Source organism: Heloderma suspectum, chromosome 6 (assembly GCF_057233095.1).
Source record: "Heloderma suspectum isolate Gila_16-S chromosome 6, 16-S_ref, whole genome shotgun sequence".
Classification (NCBI taxonomy): domain Eukaryota; kingdom Metazoa; phylum Chordata; class Lepidosauria; order Squamata; family Helodermatidae; genus Heloderma; species Heloderma suspectum.
The window spans coordinates 24185010-24205583 of NC_139463.1; the positions used below are offsets into that span (position 1 = coordinate 24185010).

The window sequence follows — 20574 nt, forward strand, 5'->3', positions numbered from 1 at the left end:
CAGCAACCTATATGATGTAGGCACTGCAGCTCCTTGTATCCTACTTATTCCCAGAAATGGTGTAAGGGGATACACAGTACTACCTATGAATGTTCTCTAGACCTGCATAATTTCCTTAAAATATTCAGCCTTTCAGGGTTTTTTTCTCCTAACTACCCCAAAGGATCTAAATTGGCTACCACTATTTAAAACAAAGACCAAATGCATAATAGTGAATCATTTAAAAATCACAGTAAAATGCATGGCCAACTGCAAAAGAATAAAATCAAAGCTAAAAATCCATCTCCTTTCCTGGTATTAGCTTAATTCTGATGGCTAAAACTCAGCCTGCATGGGAAGGTTTTGTAGCATTAGCAGGGGATTCTCTAGCTTTGGGAAGTCTCCACAGTGAGGGAAACGGGTGACTGTAGAAGGGCCTTGGAGACATATTTCATATGGATTTGGCAGATAGAGCTGTTCAGATTTGGCCTCTGGGGCCCCTGTACTCTAACTCTGGACACCCTTTCTTACTGATGCCTTAAGCATTCATGCCAGCTTAATTTGATCCAACTCACCTCATACTTTTTTTGTTTTTATTGCTTTTGTTTTTCATATGTTCTCTTTGTTCCAGTTGGCCCATTCCGTAAGTATTCATTTCATCTCATTACACTGCTGCATGCTGAGGGTTGGGCTTCATTGGTCAGGTTTGTGCATGCAACTTCTTTTTTTTAAAAGCTACAACGGGAGCAGTTTTCATTTTATGAGAGATTCGGTGGGTCCCATGCTCCATTGGTCTGCTGCCAAGAGGAACTAATTGAGTCTGGATGTCTAAATCAGGGGTTGGCAGAAAGTAGATCTCCAGATATTTTAGACTTCAACTCCCAGCATTCCTGGCCATTGGCCTTGCTGGCAGGGGCTTCTGGGAGTTAAAGTCCAAAATAACTGGAGATTTACCTTCTGCCAAACCCCAGTCTACATCTTTGAACAACATTTTCTTTTCATCATATTTGAACAAAACAAGATAGTGTGCTATATGGATGCAATCCGGTACAGGTTACATGGGCCAACTTACAGTGCAATCCTATGCACATTTACTCAGAAGTAGGTCTTGCTGTGATCAGTGGGGTGGCTTACTTCCAGGTAAGGGTGCATAAGATTACAGCCTTACAGTGCATTAATAGAGATCCAGTGTGGTAAAGTGGTTAAAGTGTTGGACTGGGACTCAGGAGATCCAAGTTCTGGTCCCCACTTGGCCATGGAAGCTCACTGGGTGACTTTGGCCAGTCACAGACTCTCAGCCCAACCTACCTCACAAGGTTGTTGTTATGAGGATAAAATGGAGAGGAGGAGAATTGTGTACTCTGCCTTGGGTTCCTTAAGGAGGAAAGAAGGCAGGATATAAATGTAATAAATAAATGACTACTCAGAAGTAAGATGCATTGAGTTCAGTGAGACTTACTTCCAGGTAAGTGTGTATAGGATTTTAACCATATCCTCTTATATCTTTTGTAGGCCTAGAATTCAACTGCAATCTGAAATGGGCCATATTTTCACCATTTTGTTTTTTGTAAAGGCTGCGTAGTGCCTAGCATTGTTTAACAAGCCTTTAAACAAGGTCTCGGTATCTCACAACGGTCATATTTCTGTTTTGGCTCTTTGAGAAGCCTCTGTGTTCTAGGAGGCAACTTGGCAATCAAATGGCCAGGAGGGTTATTTCTCTTGCCCCTAATTTCCATGCCCCACTGTAACCCAGCCTGAAATTAAGCTGAAGTATGTGTGATTGAAGCAAGAATATATTGCTTCCCTGTTTACCCTTCATTTCCCTTCCTCTGCTGTTTCTCCTGGATCAAAATGTAGATTGCAAAGTCATCAAGGCCGGGACCTACACGCTGATGGCACTATATCAGCCTTCCCCAACCTGGTGCCCTCTAGATATTTTGGACCTCAACTCCCATAAGCCCTAACTAGCATGGTTAATGGTCACAAATGCTGAGAGCTGTAGTCCAAAACATCTGGAGGGCACAAGGTTGGGGAAGGCTGCATCATCATCAGCATCAGCATCATTATTAATTGATGATGATGATTAGATTTTCCTCAGTATCCAATTGTTTAGCTGAAAAGTTTTATCTTTCATTTTAAGTGGTGGTGAAAGTCTCTCTTTTTTTGTGAAATTGTGCATGGTGGCATGTGCTTGCATTCAAATGAATTTTGGTACTCTGACTTAAGTTAGATCTACATGCCTTTCATCCATATCCGAGGCTTACATATCCCTGGAAGCCCAGGGGAAAGCTGTGTTTTCTCTTTTGTCCGAGGGCAGGGGCTGTTGGCAGGTCTCCTTCCCATCAAGTTCTTATCGGGGTTGTTTTCCCTAATAAATCACCCTCCAACAAAGCGTGCTGCTCTTCTTGTAGCTGCGAAGATAAGGACCCAAAGGTGAATGCGAGATTCGGGGTGATAGGGGACGCTGGTTTCCCTGGTTCGTCATTCTTTGCTGTGCGGGCAGCAGCCCAGTTCAATTTCCTGCCTCGCGGGAGGGGGGAGGGGTTGTTCTGCCATCGGGTCTTATCTGCATGCTGGTTTTGTGGGCAGCAGGAACATTTCCTCAGCCCCCCCAAGGTCATTCTTGCCCATGTTTTATCTTTTCCTTTGAAGTGGGGAAGGCACCAAGGGGTGAGGCATTGCTGGGCGGTGGCAGGGTGTGTGTGTAATGAATTTCCTGAGTCACAATATCCTTTCCATCATCCAGACTCGGAGAGCCTTTGAAGTGATGCCCGGTGCATGTGTGTGTGTGTGTGCATGTGTGCGCGCGCGCGCGCACGCGTCATCTGGGAAGGGGGCTTTCCCAGCAATCATTAACCAAAGAGCCAAAATCCCCCCCTTTTCTTTCCCATTTACATTTTTATTTGATTATGGAGCAGGTGGTGCCATCACTAAGACAGCAGGCTGTTGCTCTGGAGAGTCAGAGGTCACTCGACTTGCATCCAGGCACAGGTTTGAATGAATCCTCTTTGGCACCACCCCCTCACCCCCCTCTGCAAAATCAGGCCAAAGCAGCTGATCTCCAGTTGCAACAGCAACAGAATGACCCTTGCTGTATATGCTGGCTGGAAGGGTTCCCCCCTGCCCCCATCCATGCACACCCATAAACCCACATAACGCTGATTGCTTAAGCGGTGACTGTGGTCGCAGGGGACAAAGCCTGACCTTCAGCAGAGATGTGGTCTTTGCTGGGCACATTCTTTTCATGGCCATCCTCTCCTTCAGGATTTATGGCTGTCAGGAAAAGAGTTTGCTCCCAAACACTGTGGAGAGCGCAACCTGCCCCACAGCCTCAAGTTACAAAACCATACACAGGCGCTTGCAGATATGTGCCTGACCCCAGTGCTTTGATGTGTTTTTTTGGGGGGGAGGGCAGATCTGGTTACTCATGGTATTCTTGCCCAGCATTCAGATGTCAGCATGATAAAATCAAGGCAGGAAATATCCCAAGCACCTGATCACCCCAAGGCTCTTATAAAATTGTATGCTGGCATCTAGGAACTGACATCTCCCTCCCTCCCCCGCGCCCGCTTCCAACCAACCTTGAGGGATAAGATTACAGAAAGGTGCCAATTTGGGAATTATATGGGTTCATTTATTTATTCAAAAAGTTTCAGTACCGCCCTTCAGTCAACAGCTCCCAGAGCACATCACAAGCTTCCTGTATAATAACTAACACCCAAGGAAACGTAACGAGGGGAGAAAATGTAATGAGCAGAACCCAATGGGGTTTCCTTTCCTTTCAGCCCCATCGATGCCTTTCAGCCTCACCAATTTACCTTCTGCAAAGGGTGGATCCCACCAATTCCATTGTGCAAGCAGGACCCAGTGCTTAGGCAAGGGAGATTCAGCGCTTCCTAGGAGAAGTCCCAGAACAAGTGGAAAGAGTGGTTTCTGAAAACTCAGCAAGTCGGCTGAGTTCCCTTATGCAAGCTCCAGCAACCTGCATCCTTCCTGAAAGGAGCATTTCCGCTCATTTTGGGTTGCTCCAGAAGTGCTAAATTGCTGTTGCGCAAGCAGTGGGGGCCACTAGCACAGTGGAATTGGCGGAGCATAAGAGAATCGGTGGGTGTAAGCGCCCCGTTAGATCCTGCCCCATGAAAAGTAGCAACTTAAAAAAGGCCAGCAGTTCAAAGGTCTGGGAGGAAAGCAAGACCTTCACCTGGCACCCTAAAAGATAACAATTTTTGTTATCTTTTAGGCAAGTAGGGATGTATGGACTGTGTAAAAACCCCTGCGTCTGTGTTTCATGGATTGTCAGGCACCTTTTGTTCCATCATCCGCTCAGAGATGGATGCAATTCCCCCCCACCCCCTGGTCATGCAGAAAAATACGTAAATAATTACGTAAGAGGTTTCGTAACAATTTACATAATTTACCTTAGCACGTAACATTTAGCTTATTGTCCCCCATTCCATTCAACTTTTCCTCAGCAGAAACTTGCATATTTTCCTACAAATAAATATGTGTGTATTTCGGGAAAGTAAAAAAATCCAAAAAATCCAAAAGTCCACAGACTCCATGCAGCCTGAGAGGTCACTCTGCAGCAGATTCCGCAGGTCGGATTCTTAGAAATCCGAGCTCATTTTAGTCCGTCTCAAATTTCTCCACATCCCTACAGGCAGGTATCTCTGGTATAGGAATTTCACTAACTGGGAGCAACCACTGAAAAGACCCTCTCTCTGGTCACCACCTGCCTGACTTCAGATGGCAGGGCACCCAAAGGAGAGCCTCACTTAATGATCTTAACATGGGGTGGGTTGATATAGGAACAGACATTCCTTCAGGTACCCAAATCTTTGGTCTGACCCAATTTGGTAACTATTGTCAGGTTAATCACAGCTTCTTCCTGAAATATGGCTGCAAGCATCAATCTTTTATCTCCAACTGAGTACAAAGATCTGTCTTACCTGAGCCAATCTAAGAGCTGGGCTAGGAACCAACCCTGGGCAGTGGGACTCAGCACCACTTCCAGCTCAGTTCCATCTGCACCAATTCCCCCATCCCCTTCTGTGAAACATTTCTTGTGCCAATCAATAACTATTAGACATCAGCAGGCTTTTCTTTTCTTTCCATGGAAATTCTACAGGCGAGGGCGACTTGAGGTGGGGGGAGCTGGTTAAAAAATATTCAGGAACACAGAGAAGCATTCGGGTAACCTAGCAATCTATAACTTCATTAAACTGAGGCTTGCAGTGATCAGCATGACAATGGCACACCTGAAGCTCTCTTTTTTATAGCAGCCTGGTGCCCCATAAATACTTTATAGCTCTGCCAGAGGGATGCTTATTGTCTCTCTGCTTCTTTCGGGGAGGGTAAAGAGGAGATAAGGCAGGTGATTAGCATTTGTAAAACCTGATGTCATTTGTCTTGCATTGAGGGGGAGCAAAGAAAAGGATTCTTCTAAAGTAGCCAAGAGTGTTGGGGTGGGTGGGTAGGTGGATTTAAATCTGAGGCATTATTTATGGCCCCGTGGCTGATTTAGGGGACTTCTCCCTTCCTTGCCTCCCTCTGACTCATTTAACACCTTTTTCCATTGCAAGATTATATTCTTTACATGCGTTTATAGGTTGGATTTAAAAGAAGCAGCAGCAAAAACAACAAAACACATTTAAAGCCCAAGCCTATCTGGAAGCACATCCAAATGTCCAATTTTCTCATTAATGTTACTCCTTTTGTTTCTTTTGCATGGCCCGGTGCTTCTGACCATTGCTTTCTTTTGTCTCTTCCCTTGCAAGGGGCTCTCAATGTTATTGTTTTAGAATCTTCTGGATTGTACCACTGAGAGCCCATGCTGCGAAAAAAGGTGTTTCCATTATATTTAGGAACCTAACAGGCTGCATTATACTGAATCAGAACATTGGTCCATTTAGCTCAGTATTGCCAACACTGACTGGCAGCAATGGCTCCCCATGGTTTCAGGCAGAATTCCTTCCCAGCCCTACCTGGAGATGCCAGGGATCGAACCTGGGACCTTCTACATTCAAAACAAGTCCTCTACCACTGATCTATGCCCTCCCCCACAATAAATGAGGCAAAGCCAAACAGACAAGGATCAGAACTTGCTGCTTACATCCCATGCAGCAGTCATTTCACAGGATCGTTTCAAGAGGACTACTGGACCTTGTAATCAATCTGAATTAAAAGATGTTACATCTCATAAGAATGTCTCGCTGCTGCAACTGTTGATAGTCCAAACCATTTAAGAGAGAGCAAGTAATGAAGGCATGGTATTTTATTGGCCAAACATTTGCCTGGAGAAAGCATGTGCAAGCTTTCATGTTCCACAGAGCTTCCCATCAGGTCAAATGAAAAGGTAGTGGATTGTTGTTGTTGTTTATTCAGTCAGTCGCTTCCGACTCTTCATGACTTCATGGACCAGCCCACGCCAGAGTTTCCTGTCTGCCGTCACCACCCCCAGCTCCCCCAAGGTCAAGTCCGTCACCTCCAGAATATCATCCATCCACCTTGCCCTTGGTCGGCCCCTCTTCCTTTTGCCTCCCACTTTCCCTAGCATCAGCATCTTCTCCAGGGTATCCTGTCTTCTCATGATGTGGCCAAAGTACTTCAGTTTTGCTTTTCATATCATTCCCTCAAGTGAGCAGTCTGGCTTTATTTCCTGGTTTGATCTTCTTGCAGTCCAAGGCACTCTCAGAATTTTCTAGGGATGTCAGAGAATTTCACCACGAATCTCGGGGAGGCTGAATGCCAGCGCATTCGGCACCCCGAAATTGGTGGTGAAACGGTCTGCTCCCCCCGCCCCCCCTGGGACGGGACTTACCTTGGGCGAATCTTCCTGGTGGCGGCGGCCGTTCGGCGGCGGTTCAGCGGCAGCAGCAGCTGGTCTTCCGACCGGCTGCCGCCGCCATTTCCAGTAAAAAACAAACAAACAAACAAAAACGTGATAGGCTACGTAAAGATTTACGTAGCCTATCACAGCTAAATTTTTAAAAAATACCGTGGTAGGCTACGTAAATGTTTACGTAGCCCATCACGGCTGATTTAAAAGAAAAAACACGTCTACGCTATTTGTGCTCCCCTTATTTTCACCATCTTAGTCTTCATAAATGTTTACGTAGACTAAGACGTGTCAAAATAAGGAACGCAAATGGCGGCGCCCATGGGCGCCGCCATTTGCATACGCGCGTTGTTGTTTTTTCTTTTAAATCAGCCGTGATAGGCTACATAAACATTTACGTAGCCTATCACGGCTGACTGCAGGGACGCAAACGGCTGACTGCAGGGACGCATTTGCGGACCCAGCCGGCCAGGATTCGGGGGGGGGGGAGGGACAGAGCGCCTCCCCCCCCGGCTAGAATTTTTGGGGGAGGGACGGAGCGCCTCCCCCCCACCTCGAATCAAATTTTGTTAAAAGGTAAGTGACTTTCGTACATCCCTAGAATTTTCCTCCAGCACCACAGTTCAAAAGCATCTATCTTCCTTTGCTCAGCCTTCCTTATGGTCCAGCTCTCGCAGCCATAGGTTACTATGGGGAATACCATTGCTTGAACTATGCAGACTTTGGTTGTCAGTGTGATGTCTCTGCTCTTAACTTTTTTATCAAGATTTGTCATTGCTGTCCTCCCAAGAAGTAAACGCCTTCTGATTTCCTGGCTTCAGTCAGCATCTGCAGTAATCTTTGCGCCTAGAAAGACAAAGTCTGTCACTGCCTCCATGTTTTCTCCCTCTATTTGTCAGAGTGGATTATTCTTAGCTTATAAGAGAGTGGAAATATGGATATTTATTCATTTCTGTGAACATGAATATTCACAGATACAAATACTTCCTAATTTCTGTGAACAGTGACCTAACAGCAGAAGCTCTCTTTCTTTTCAAGCATACACACACAAACACATGCAAATAGTCTAGAGCAGCCAATGTCCCTGCTGGCTGGTGGATGATGGGAGTTGTAGTCCAACACATCTAGAGGGCTCTAGCTTGGGAAAGGCTGCTCTAGAGCCAGGGTAGTGTAATATAAAGGATAGAGCCACTGGGTTGGGATATGGGAAACCTAGGGCCGAAAGAGACCCCTGTCCAAGGGTGGGTGCAGGTTTTTATTTCCTAAATGGCCTGGAGTGACTCTGTGTTGGGGTCATTGTGGGTAATTTAAATTGTGGGAAGCTCCCAGCCACATGACACATTGCTGCTATGTACCACTGGCACCATCAGGTAAACCTGCCAGGGACCGATGATGGAGGGGGAGGCCCAACTGAGAGCGGTTGGCCAGGGGCCCCCTCAGACCTGGAGCTGACCCTGCCCTTGAATATGGAACTGTGGGACTTCTGCCTCTCCAGGGATGCTAGCTACTGCAGGAATGGTACATGTGGAAAGGCAATGAATACATTCCAAATGCTGAGCTTCTATGGCAACATGTTTGGCCACCTCCTCACACCATCACCACCCCTTTTCTCTCACAGATTTTCTTTGCCCCATTAGCTTTTGGACGTCCTGAAGAGGCTTGTTCCAAAGTATCAAAACTGTCCTTCTTTGTCTTTCTCCCACCTCTCCTTTTTTCTCAGTTCCACCTCAGTTAGTGACCCGTCCTCGGGATCAGATCGTAACCCAAGGCCGCACCGTGACATTCCAGTGCGAGACCAAAGGAAACCCACCACCAGCCGTGTTCTGGCAGAAGGAAGGTAGCCAGGTAGGTTCTGCAGGATCCTTTTGTTTCCTTGGTGTGTTCATCCATGCTGAATCTTCTGTTGGCCAGCCTTGATTTTAAGGGAGAATTGTCTTTGTGGTAAAATTACATACAGATGAGTGATGCAGTGGGTATAGCTTTGGGCTTGGATAGAGGTCGGGACGTCAGAGAAATCTCTTTGGGCCATGGAGCTCAATGAGTTTTCCTAGCCCCCCCCCTTAATTTCAGTTCCCACTGCAGCGCACTCGCTCTGCAACAAGTCAGGCCAGTTCACAGATTTTCCAGGAATCTTTTGCATTTGGGGGGTGGGGGAAGCTTCTGCAATTTGCACAAATTACGGCTGAATCTGCACAAAATACAGATGAAACTGCACAAAATACAGATGAAACTGCACAAAATACAGTCAAATTTGTGTAATTTGCGTAACTTGGGCAGAAATTTGTGCAAATTCAGCCAAAATTTGTGCTAATCACAACCCCTCTCCCATGCACTAAAAAGTTTCTAGCATTTGGGGAACAGTTTGCAGCTTTGGCTTGCAGACATGAAGTGAGTGGTACATGATGCTGCAGAACTCTTGTCGAGCCAAAAAAGAACCAGATTTCTATTGACGGACATCCCTAGATGGAGGAATCTCCTTGTTGAAGGGGCCACTTAATAATGAGTAGGATGGCAATTTATGAATTCCCCCAGAAGAGGAAACACATCACCAAAAAAGAGGACAGTGATCAGCATAAAACTTGCATATGCTGATTGATATGTATAGATCCACATTTAGGAACAATTATTATAATTTAAATAAAAATAATTACATCTCACCATAGTATGGAAGAATGTGACCAGGTGACCTGTGTGCCTACCTGTTCAGTCTGCTGCTCAGGTGCTAACAGCTTATGAGCAAGTTATTATGGTTCTTTATCTTTAAACCAGACTTGAACTGGACAGCCATTAAAATAGAAGACACCTTCAAATAGAGGAGGCTCCTCTGGCAGCTCTTTGAACAGAGGACTGTCCTCTGTAAAAGAGGACACATCTAGGTCAGAGGTGGGGGACCTGTGGCCTGAGGACCACATGCAGCTCTTTCAATTTCAGAGAGCTGTAATGTCAGGCATTCTGCATCGAAAGAGAGGGAGGGAGGATTGGATGGCACATAGAGAGAGTGTAATAGAATCCTGCAATGTTGCAAACCTCACCTTCTGTTGGCTTCTGCCACATCTTCTGCCAGCATGTGCTCCTCAACAGATGTTGTTGTTGTTCAGTCGTTCAGTCATGTCCGACTCTTCGTGACCCCATGGACCATAACACGCCAGGCCTTCCTGTCCTGCGCTCCCTCCCGGAGTGTGCTCAAGTTCATATTCATTGCATCGGTGATGCTATCCAGCCATCTCATCCTCTGCCGTCCCCTTCTCCTTTTGCCTTCAGTCTTTCCCAGCATCAGGGTCTTTTCCAGAGAGTTTTCTCTTTGCATTAGGTGGCCAAAATATTTGAGCTTCAGCTTCAGTATCTGCCCTTCCAATGAGCACTCAGGGTTGATTTCCTTTAGGAAGGACTGATTTGACCTCCTTGCAGTCCAGGGGACTCGTAAGAGTCTTCTCCAGCACCACAGTTCGAAAGCATCAATTCTTCGGCGCTCAGCCTTCCTTATAGTCCAGCTCTCACAGCCATACATTACTACTGGGAAAACCATAGCTTTGATTAGACGGACCTTTGTCGGCAAGGTGATGTCTCTGCTTCTTACTATGCTGTCTAGGTTTGCCATAGCTTTCCTCCCAAGGAGCAAGCGTCTTTTAATTTCATGGCTACAGTCACCGTCTGTGGTGATCTTGGAGCCCAAGAAAGTAAAATCTGTCACTGCTTCCATTTCTTCCCCTTCTATATGCCAGGAAGTGATGGGGCCAGATGCCATGATCTTCATTTTTTTAATGTTGAGTTTCAAACCAGCTTTTGCACTCTCCTCTTTCACCTTCAACAAGAGGCTCTTTAGATCCTCTTCGCTTTCTGCCATTAGGGTGGTATCGTCTGCATATCGGAGGTTGTTGATAATTCTCCCAGCAATCTTAATTCCGACCTGTGATTCATCCAACCTGGCATTTCTCATTATGTACTCTGCATATAAGTTAAATAAGCAGGGCGACAATATGCAGCCTTGTCGTACTCCTTTCCTAATTTTGAACCCATCGGTTGTTCCATGTCTGGTTCTTACTGTTGCTTCTTGACCCTCGTACAGGTTTCTCAGGAGACAGGTAAGGTGGTCTGGTACTCCCATCACTTTAAGAATTTGCCACAGTTTGTTGTGATCCACACAATCAAAGGCTTTAGCATAGTCAATGAAGCAGAAATAGATGTTTTTCTGGAATTCTCTTGCTTTCTCCATGATGCAGCGAATGTTGGCGATTTGATCTCTAGTTCCTCTGCCTCTTCGAAACCCCGCTTGTACTTCCGGTAGTTCTCGGTTCGCATACTGCTGAAGCCTAGCTTGTAGAATTTTAAGCATCACCTTGCTGGCATGTGAAATGAGCGCAATTGTGTGGTAGTTTGAACACTCTTTGGCGTTGCCCTTCTTTGGAATTGGAATGTAAACTGATCTTTTCCAGTCTTGCGGCCATTGTTGAGTGTTCCAAATTTGTTGGCATATTGAGTGCAGCACTTTAACAGCATCACCTTTTAGGATTTTAAATAGCTCAGCTGGAATACTGTCTTCTCCACTAGCTTTGTTGTTACTAATGCTTCCTAAGGCCCACTTGACTTCACTCTCGAGGATGTCCGGCTCAAGTTCAGTGACCGCACTATCATGGCTATCAGGGACATTAAGATCTTTCCTGTAGAGTTCTTCTGTGTATTCTTGCCACCTCTTCTTAATCTCATCTGCTTCTGTTAGGTCCCTGCCTTCTTTTCCTTTATCATGCCCGTCTTTGCACAAAACGTTCCCTTGATATCTCCAATTTTCTTGAAGAGATCTCTAGTCTTTCCCATTCTGTTGTTTTCCTCGATTTCTTTGCATTGTTCATTTAAGAAGGCCTTCTTGTCTCACCTTGCTATTCTCTGGAACTCTGCATTCAGTTGGATATATCTTCCCCTTTCTCCCTTGCTTTTCACTTCCCTTCTTTCCTCAGCTACTTGTAAAGCTGCATCAGAAAGCCACTTGGCTTTCTTGCATTTCTTTTTCTTTGGGATGGATTTCGTTGCTGCCTCCTGAACAATGTTACGGACCTCCGTCCATAGTTCCTCAGGCACTCTGTCTATCAGGTCTAATCCCTGAAATCTATTCCTCACCTCCACTGTATATTCATCAGGGATATGATTTAGGTCATACCTGAATGGTTTAGTGGTTTTCCCTACGTTCTTCAATTTAAGCCGAAATTTTGCAACAAGAAGCTCATGATCTGAGCCACAGTCAGCTCCAGGTCTTGTTTTGACTGACTGTATAGAGCTTCTCCATCTTTGGCTGCAAAGGACATAATCAATCTGATTTCGATATTGACCATCTGGTGATGTCCATGTGTAGAGTTGCCTCTTGTGCTGTTGGAAAAGAGTGTTTGCTATGATCAGCGTGTTCTCTTGGCAAAACTCTATTAGCTTTTGTCCTGCTTCATTTTGTACACCAAGACCATGCCTGCCTGTTATCCTGGTGATTTCTTGACTTCCTACTTTGGCATTCCAATCCCCTATGATGAAGAGGACATCTTTTTTTGGTGTTAGTTCTAGAAGGCATTGTAGGTCTTCATAGAACTGATCAACCTCCGCTTCTTTGGCATCAGTGGTTGGGGCATAGACTTGAATTACTTTGAGGTTGAATGGTTTGCCTTGGATTCGTACTGAGATCATTCTATCATTTTTAAGATTGTACCCCAGTACTGCTTTTCCCACCCTTTTGTTGACTATGAGTGCTACTCCATTTCTTCTAAGGGATTCTTGCCCACAGTAGTAGACATGATGGTCACCTGAATTAAATTCGCCCATGCTTGTCCATTTTAGTTCGCTGATTCCCAAGATGTCGATGTTCAATCTTGCCATCTCATGTTTGACCACCTCCAGCTTACCTTGATTCATTGATCTTACATTCCAGGTTCCTAAACAATATTGTTCTTTACAGCATCGGATTTTCTTTTCACCACAGCTGAGTGTCCTTCCGGCTTTGGCCCAGCCGCTTCACTCTTTCTGGCGCTACTTGGAAATACCCTCTGCTCTTCCCCAGTAGTATATTGGACACCTTCCGACCTGAGGGGCTCATCTTCCGGCGTCATCTCTTTTAGCCTTGTGATATGTTCCATGGGGTTTTCTTGGCAAGAATACTGGAGTGGGTTGCCATTTCCTTCTCCAGTGGACCACATTTTGTCAGAACTCTCTGCCATGACCTGTCCGTCTTGGGTGGCCCTGCACGGCATAGCTTATGGCTTCACTGAGCTACGCAAGCCCCTTCGCCACAACAAGGCAGTGATCCATGAAGGGGCCTCAACAGATGACCCACAAGGGAATGCAGCCCTCAAAAGAAAAGAGGTTCCCCAGCCCTGTTCTAGGTGACTCCCCACTAACATTCCCTACAGGAAGGAAAGAGATTGGGTGGCACTGGCAAGAGGACTAGTTTCTCAAGGAGAAAGGTGGCCAAACGACAGGCTTGTATGATCTACTTTTGACTAGGACCCCCAGGTCTACCAGCTGCAAAATAGTAGATGGGTGTTGGTGACATTGTCAGAGGCAAAATGGTAGCTCAGTGGGCAAAGCAGTTACCCAAAGAGACCCATGAGCAATACATTGACATGGTCTATATATACAGGTATAAATCAATCCACATCTGAAGATCAAACTAGATGATACATTAAATGTGTGGTTGCATTGAAAGTTGTTTGTTTGTTACACTTATATCCCGCCTTTCCTCCAAGGAGTCCAAGCCAGCATACATAATGTTCCTCCTCTCCGTTTTATCCTCACAACAACCCTGTGAGGTAGCTTAGGCTGAGAGCCAGGGACTGGCCCAAACTCACATAGTGAATTTAATGGCAGAGTGGGGACTAGAACCCAGGTCTCCCCAGTCCTAGCCCAACACTCTAACCACTACACCACACTGATTCTCTATAGTCCCCCCCCCCAATAATAGCTGCAAAGGCAGCTTCCCTCCCCAAGTGAATACCAAATTGCTGAGGGGGGCATTTTTGATCAGGCAGCAGCAGGGGTGAAGGGCTAACCCACTCTTTCTACACTTTGTCCTGCAACTATTATTTAAAAGAAAGAAACTAGGCATATTAAATGCAACCACACTAATGTAACATCAAGTCACTGCAGATCGGGGATTTGAACACACAACTCTGTCCAAAGACCTAGTCAAAGGCAACCAGTTTAAACTCCTATTTTACAGGTGAGAAACACTGAGACCGAGATAGATGAAATTCCTTCTTTCTGTTTTTAATCTCCCAACTCACAAACACTCTCTGGGTGGATTACAAAAGCTAAAAGCACAACATGCAGTCCAAAAGTTAATATTAGTGGAAGGCCGGCTATTGGCAAAGGTGTTTTTTTTTTTTTTTTAATCATGTGCCATTTTAATTGCTATATTTAAAATATTGGGAGTCAGAAATTTTTGCTGATTTACTGTAAATCTCCCAGAGATCTACCGATACATCCAAATCTTCTACCTACTTTTTTTTCCCATAGGACTCAAATATCCCTCTATTTTGTTTGCATTTAGAGAGCAGGGAGTAACAGTCTGGTCCTATGCATGTCTACTCAGAAGTTAGCCCTATTAAGTTCTGCTGGACTTTCTACAAGGTAAATGTGTGTAGGATTGCAGCCATAATGCTGCGAGCCACCCCTGAGTTTATGAAACAGAGCAAGAACTACATTTTAAAAATGTAGAAGACACAGCTGTAAAGCCCTGAGGAAACCCTCAGTTGCAATTTTACCTCAGGTTAGGTTAAAAAAAAACAGCGTTAGGCTGATGAGCTTTCTACTGGCTATGAGTCGTGACCACTCTGGTTTTAGGTAAAAAGAGATAGAAGGAAGAGATATGAAAAAGCCTCTTTACCATAGGTAAGAATATTCATCTTGCATCTCTGAGCGGAAGCTAGGATTTTACCTCAGCAACTGTTTTTAGGCTGCAAAGCCATGTTCTGCCAACCAGGTAGATGGGATGCAGGTAAGCCTCTAGAGAGAGAGTCCCTTGGAATGAATAATTTCAGTTTTTTAAGTTGTCTTTAAATAGCATGGAGCTATTAATGTGTCAGTTACTCACATCCTAAGAGAATAGGTGATAGATAGAAAGAAAGTGGGCGAGGGAGAAAGAACAAGGAAAAGAAGATGCATAATGGGAGAGGAATATTGAAGACTGAAATTTCTTGTTACAGAGCATGTCTTAAAAGTCATCCTGTAAGTCAGGTCTCATGTTCATAGAATCATAGGAATTTAGAGTATAAGATACCTTAGAGGTCATCTAGGCCAACCCAGTGATCCTTGCAGGATTCTTGCAAGACCAGCACCCCTGACAGGTAGCTGCACAGCTTCTGCTTAAATGCCTCATGGAGTGTGCTTTGTCCACAAGAGGTTTGCACTCTTATTGTCTGCCTGGGAAAGTGTGTGGAAGTATTTGGGGTCCCTGAGTTACAGGATCAAGCCCTAGTTAAAGTGGGAACAGAAGTTATGGCCACCATAGGGATGCCACCCAAAGTGGCAACGTCTCCCCTTGCACCTCATAATATTTAGGTCTCCTCATCATGTAAGCTGATAACATCAGGCTGTGAGTTCCTCACCCACACCAGTGATAGCTAATGACATGGGGTGAAGGAACTCACGAACTCATAATGCTATGTCACATGATGGCCCAGTTCAGATATACCAGGAAATCTTGGTATCCCTCTACATGAATGACCCATTGTGAGTCTTGGGCTCACAAACTCCCTTCTTTCACACCTGCAAGGAAGAGGTCAGAAGCTTTTGCTTCCAATTCTAAACAAACCAAATGTCTTCATGACATCCTGAACTCGGGGAACTGTTGTTGTTGTTGTTGTTGTTGTTTTATTTTTTGAACTATAGTGAGTACAAGCCAGAATCTAACCATTGTGTGAACAGATTTCTGGACTAATGGTCCCTTGGTCTGATCCAGCATGGCTCTTCTTAACGTTCTTATGTTCATAGTTTTCAGATCCTGGCTTGTACTGAAACCACAGTTTAAACAAACCACAGTTCCCTGCATTTGGATGTCACAGGAAACTATGGCTATAAAATTGAAAGAAAATGCTTCTGATCATCTCCTCTGGTATCCAAAAGAGGAGAGGGGAGAAACATGCAAGCCTGAGGTTTACCGCAGCTCATTCACATAGCAGAAAAGCATGGATTCCCATTATGTCTGAACCAAGCCTATGAAAGGGAAAATTGCCACAGGAATGTCATTTTCATTGGTTTCTCTGTGGTGGGTGTAACTCCCAAAGAAGGACAAGGTTTCCCATAGAGGCATATCTAGAAATTGGGCTACAAACAGAGAATATAATTTCTTCAGCACCCTCTTGAGGTTCATCCTTTATTTATTTTTGATTGCATGACAGTGTCATATGGACATTACTGAATCATGGGAAAGAACTGCTGCTGTGTCCCTCAAAAGGATGCATTCAGGGAAATGGCTGTTCTGGAACACAACTGGTGGGAAGTAGGGATGGGAGAACAGGGGTGCTCGACCTCACGAGATTCTCTGAACTCCACTTTGGAGCTTTGCCTAACTCCCATTGTCATTTATAACCTGTTTTTCTTTTTGTTCAAATGGGAAACGTGTGCATTTCTAATAGGAAAAGTGTGCATTTCCATGTATATGTCTTTTGGAAAGTGCCAATTACTAAATTATGAAGTGGTGTATTTTTTAATGTGCATTTTAAAGTACATTTAAAAAAAAGTTTGTTTTTTTAAAAAACATGATCGCAGGTTTGGGAATGTGTGAGCTTTTTCTGAAAAACTGTGCTTCTATTCACATTTGGGGTTTCAAACAGGACAGTTTCTGATGGACTGAAATGAAATTCTTGTACATCCCTACTGGATGACTGTCTAGTTAACTTGATTATATATATAAGCTGCTCTCAGAGCCTTTTTGGCTGAGTAACTGTATAAAAATACTTCAGATAAATAAATAGTGCGAAGTTAGTTGGCATGAAGGGCCACATTGGAAATACAGACTACGTTATGTGCTCACGCATGTACCACAGTGTCCTTGTACATATTCAGTGAATAAAAACCCAAGTCATCTTCCATTTTTTGTTTCCTTTGGTTCAGATCTTGCTTTTTCCCAGTCAGCCCCCTCAGGCAATGGGCCGCTTTTCTGTATCCCCGAGTGGCGAGATGACGATCGTGGATGTGCAGACCTCAGATTCAGGCTACTACATGTGCCAGGCCATTAGTGTGGCAGGAAGCATCCTGGCCAAAGCCCTCCTGGAGGTGGAAGATGGTAAGTTATCTAAGGGTAACCCAGATTAGGAGCTAATTAGGAGTCCTGCACCCCTGTCCCACCCCCTAGAAACCATGAAGATTCTTCTCCAGACCTTCACACAAGTGCTATATGAGGAGTTGGACTTTACAGGAGGCCTCGGTTGCTACATGTGACAAAATAAATATCCTTTTATTTGCATGGGCAGGGATTGGGAAGCTGCATGCACAAAGTGCAGCTGTCCATTCCATGTACAGGTAAGTACTGAATCCCATCATCAGGCACAAAGTAACATCTGCTGAACAAAACCAACAGTCAAGAAATGTTTGTGGAAGTGGCCACAGGCACAGTAGATTCTGCTGTGTCATCTGGTTCCCTTCCGCAGTGGGAATCCTGCTTTTCTTAACTCAAGGAGGCCTGAAATGATGTCCTGCATCTTAAGAATGATACCAGGGTTCACAAGTTTCTTGTCTTGCTGAGATGTTATAGAACCACTGACCAAATCATGGCAGAAAATTAATTAAAAACAATACATTCCTTGAACTCATATTCAAAGAGCAAAGGGCAAGGCAGGAGTAGAATTCATAAGTTTTTAAATCAATGTCTAGAGGCCTGTTTATGTACGAAAATATTAACTTGTAATTCTTATTTTAGTCACTGTATTTTCATGTAAAATAATAAAAAAAATATAATTTGCACTAGAAAAACAAAAGAATGATACCAGGGCTACAGTTCATTGTCAGTACCACTTAAGAACATGCCTCTGCCCTGGAGAAGCAGTTTGATTCCTTGCAGAGTTATGGAGGACAATGGGATTTTCTGTAAAGTGGAGAATGTAGCAGCCATTTCTTTGGTTTTGTAGGCGCTTACTCTATGGTGTTTGCTTTGATGGTGCTATTAGCTGGTGGGGTTTGTTAATGTTCACCCAAATCCATAGAAGGATCTTTCTTTCTCCCACTTCTCTACTTTAGCTTCTGGCAGCTAATTTCTTATTGTGTTGAGTTTCCTTGACAATATTCAGATGCCAGGAAAAGAAGGGGAGGGTGGGGGGCTACTTTGGATTGGATAACCTTTCACTTTTATTGCTAGAAATAAAACCGCTACTGGAAAGAAAAATAAGAAAGAGAGAGGGAGGGAGAGAACAGCTGTGTCAGCGGGTATTTCTCTCCTCCCACCAGACAAGTGGACTTGTTCAGAGCTGCTCCCCGAAACCCATCCCTGCCACCTATTTTTCCAAGCAAGCTGTGCTTTGTCAAAACAAATGATCCTTTACTGGAAAGTTGTCAGGTTACAAGTTGCAGAAGAAGGTGGCAGGAAGCATTAGTTCCTTGCCTATACTAGTAAATAACATCTTAGTGGCTGCAAGAACCATGTGAATCATACTGATGCTGTCCCTGGTACATTCTGCATTATTCAGGCTAGCTGCATCATGAAGCCTTGTCCTGTACAAATCCCACCTGATACACCAGAAGAGTCCAGCAAGGTGCTGTGAGAACATAACAGGAGTCCTGCTGGACCAGACTGAAGGTCCATCTTGTTCAGTACTCTGTTTCACACAGTGGCCAGCCAGAGGCATTTGGGTAACCCAGAAACAGGGCATGAAGTCCATGTCCCATTCCCTCTGTTACATCTCAGCAGCTGGTATGGTATTCAGTAGGGCACATGGGACCTACAAAAAATGTCAGAGTGCAGTGCATCCTCACTCCATAGCAGGCATGCTGCTGTTCAGGGTTTCAGCCAGCCAGCCATGCCCTTCTCCAAGGGTGCAAAACCTCAACCCTGGGGGCCAAATCTGGCCCTCCTAGAGTCCCAATCATGCCCCCTTCCTCCCCCGATCACTGATTCTTTGGAGGTTTCCTGGCTTTTGTTTTGTGGTTTCCCCATTCTGAAAAGTTGAAATGCCAATTCAAAGGATTAGTTACTCACAGCAAGAGCTTTAAGCTAAAATGTGCTGGTGTTTTTAGTATTTTGGCACCACCCCATTTCACCTTTGGTCCCGGCCACCTGGATTGCCCCCGCCCCCTGTGGTTCTCTGAAATGAAATTCAGCCCTCGGGCTGAAAGAGATTCAACACCTGTGCTGTACGTTGTAAGGGGTGCAAGCAGGGCACTTCACTCTTCTCCCTGCCCACCCGCAGTGGTGGTACAAACATGCAACATTTGATGGTTCCTGGAGGCCACTGAGCATATTCAGTCCTCATCGGGCTGTTTGTTTGTTTTTTGCTCCCTAATTATTTTTTTTTAAAAAATATTTTATACTTCTGCATATCTTGCAGTCAGTGTGTTTTCTGGGTTTTGGTCAGAACCAGCCAGAACTCTAAAGGAGTTATCCAAGGTGCTGAGGATAGCCCCTTTAGAGTTCTGGCTGGTTTTGACTAAAACCCAGGATGGAATCAGAGCACCACTGAAATCAGAGCCACCATCCTCTATTGCTTGCAGTTCACCCAAGCATGCTGATACCTCCTCTTGTTTCTCATTGGCTCTGTATTGGCTCCATTCCTACCACTACTCAACCACCTGAGTTTGCTCTTAGTGGGAATTATAGTGCTTCTGTATAGAGATGTTCTCAATCACCAACATGGATAGTAGTTGTTGATAAACCTCCATGTCATTTTCTACTTTCCATTTAAAGCCAGCTAAGCTAGTAGCCATTGCTACATTTTATAGCAGTGAATTCTATAAACTGCATGTGCTTACTTTGGTGTGTCTGAAAACTACCTCCATTCAATTTCATTGGATGACCCATGAGCGGGGAGGGGAGAACAAACCTCTTTCTCTCACTTACCCCACATCATTCATAATTTTATAAATTTCTAGCATGTTGTCCCCCACTCATATGTTGCCTTCAAATAAAAAACCCTAAAAGACCCTAAAAAGACCAATTTCACACCCAAATGCTTCCTGATTTGCTTTTAAGGTCGGTGACCAAACCTGCAAATGAAAGGATCATGAACATTCTGAATAACATCAGAAGGGGCCTGTTGGATCAGATCAAAGGCCCATTTAGTCCAGCCTTCCCAAACTTTGTGACCTAACCTTCAAATTTTTGGACTACAACTCTAAGCATCCCTGTCTATTGGCCATACTAGCTGGGCCTGGTGTGAGTTGAAGTCCAAAACATCTGGACAACCCCTTGTTGGCGAGGGCTGATTTAGTTTGTCATCCATTTTCCATCAGTAGTTGTCCTAGAGCAGGGGTGGGGAATTTCCACAGGTAAGAGGGCCAATTTCACGCATACTCAAAGCCACTGGGGGACTGCACCCCCCCCCCAAATTGCTGCCACCCTGCCACCTATTTTCCCACCAAAATTTGGTGGCATGGCAGCAGCAAAAACAAAGGGAGATTTTAATTTAAAACAGGGCGCATTCAGAATGTGTGTCTTGTTTTCAAGCAAGATTGTACTCCTGAGAGGCTTCAGGAATTTTACTGATTTTAAAGTAAAATTGACCCTTTTTGCCACCACGCTGCCAAATTTCAGTGGCAAACTGCCACTATTTTTTGCTGCCAATTCAGCGTGCGGG

General features: G+C 44.7%; 1 protein-coding gene across 3 annotated transcripts in view; it reads left to right on the top strand.

Moving 5' to 3' along the window:
• Window positions 1-20574, top strand: part of ROBO3 (roundabout guidance receptor 3) — a 378913-nt gene that overhangs the window by 294067 nt on the left and 64272 nt on the right. For all 3 annotated transcript variants that reach the window (XM_084808149.1, XM_084808148.1, XM_084808146.1), the window contains exons 7-8: window positions 8538-8662; window positions 16904-17075. In XM_084808149.1, coding sequence (XP_084664275.1) covers window positions 8538-8662; window positions 16904-17075 — 297 coding nt within the window. The remainder of the gene's footprint in view (window positions 1-8537; window positions 8663-16903; window positions 17076-20574) is intronic.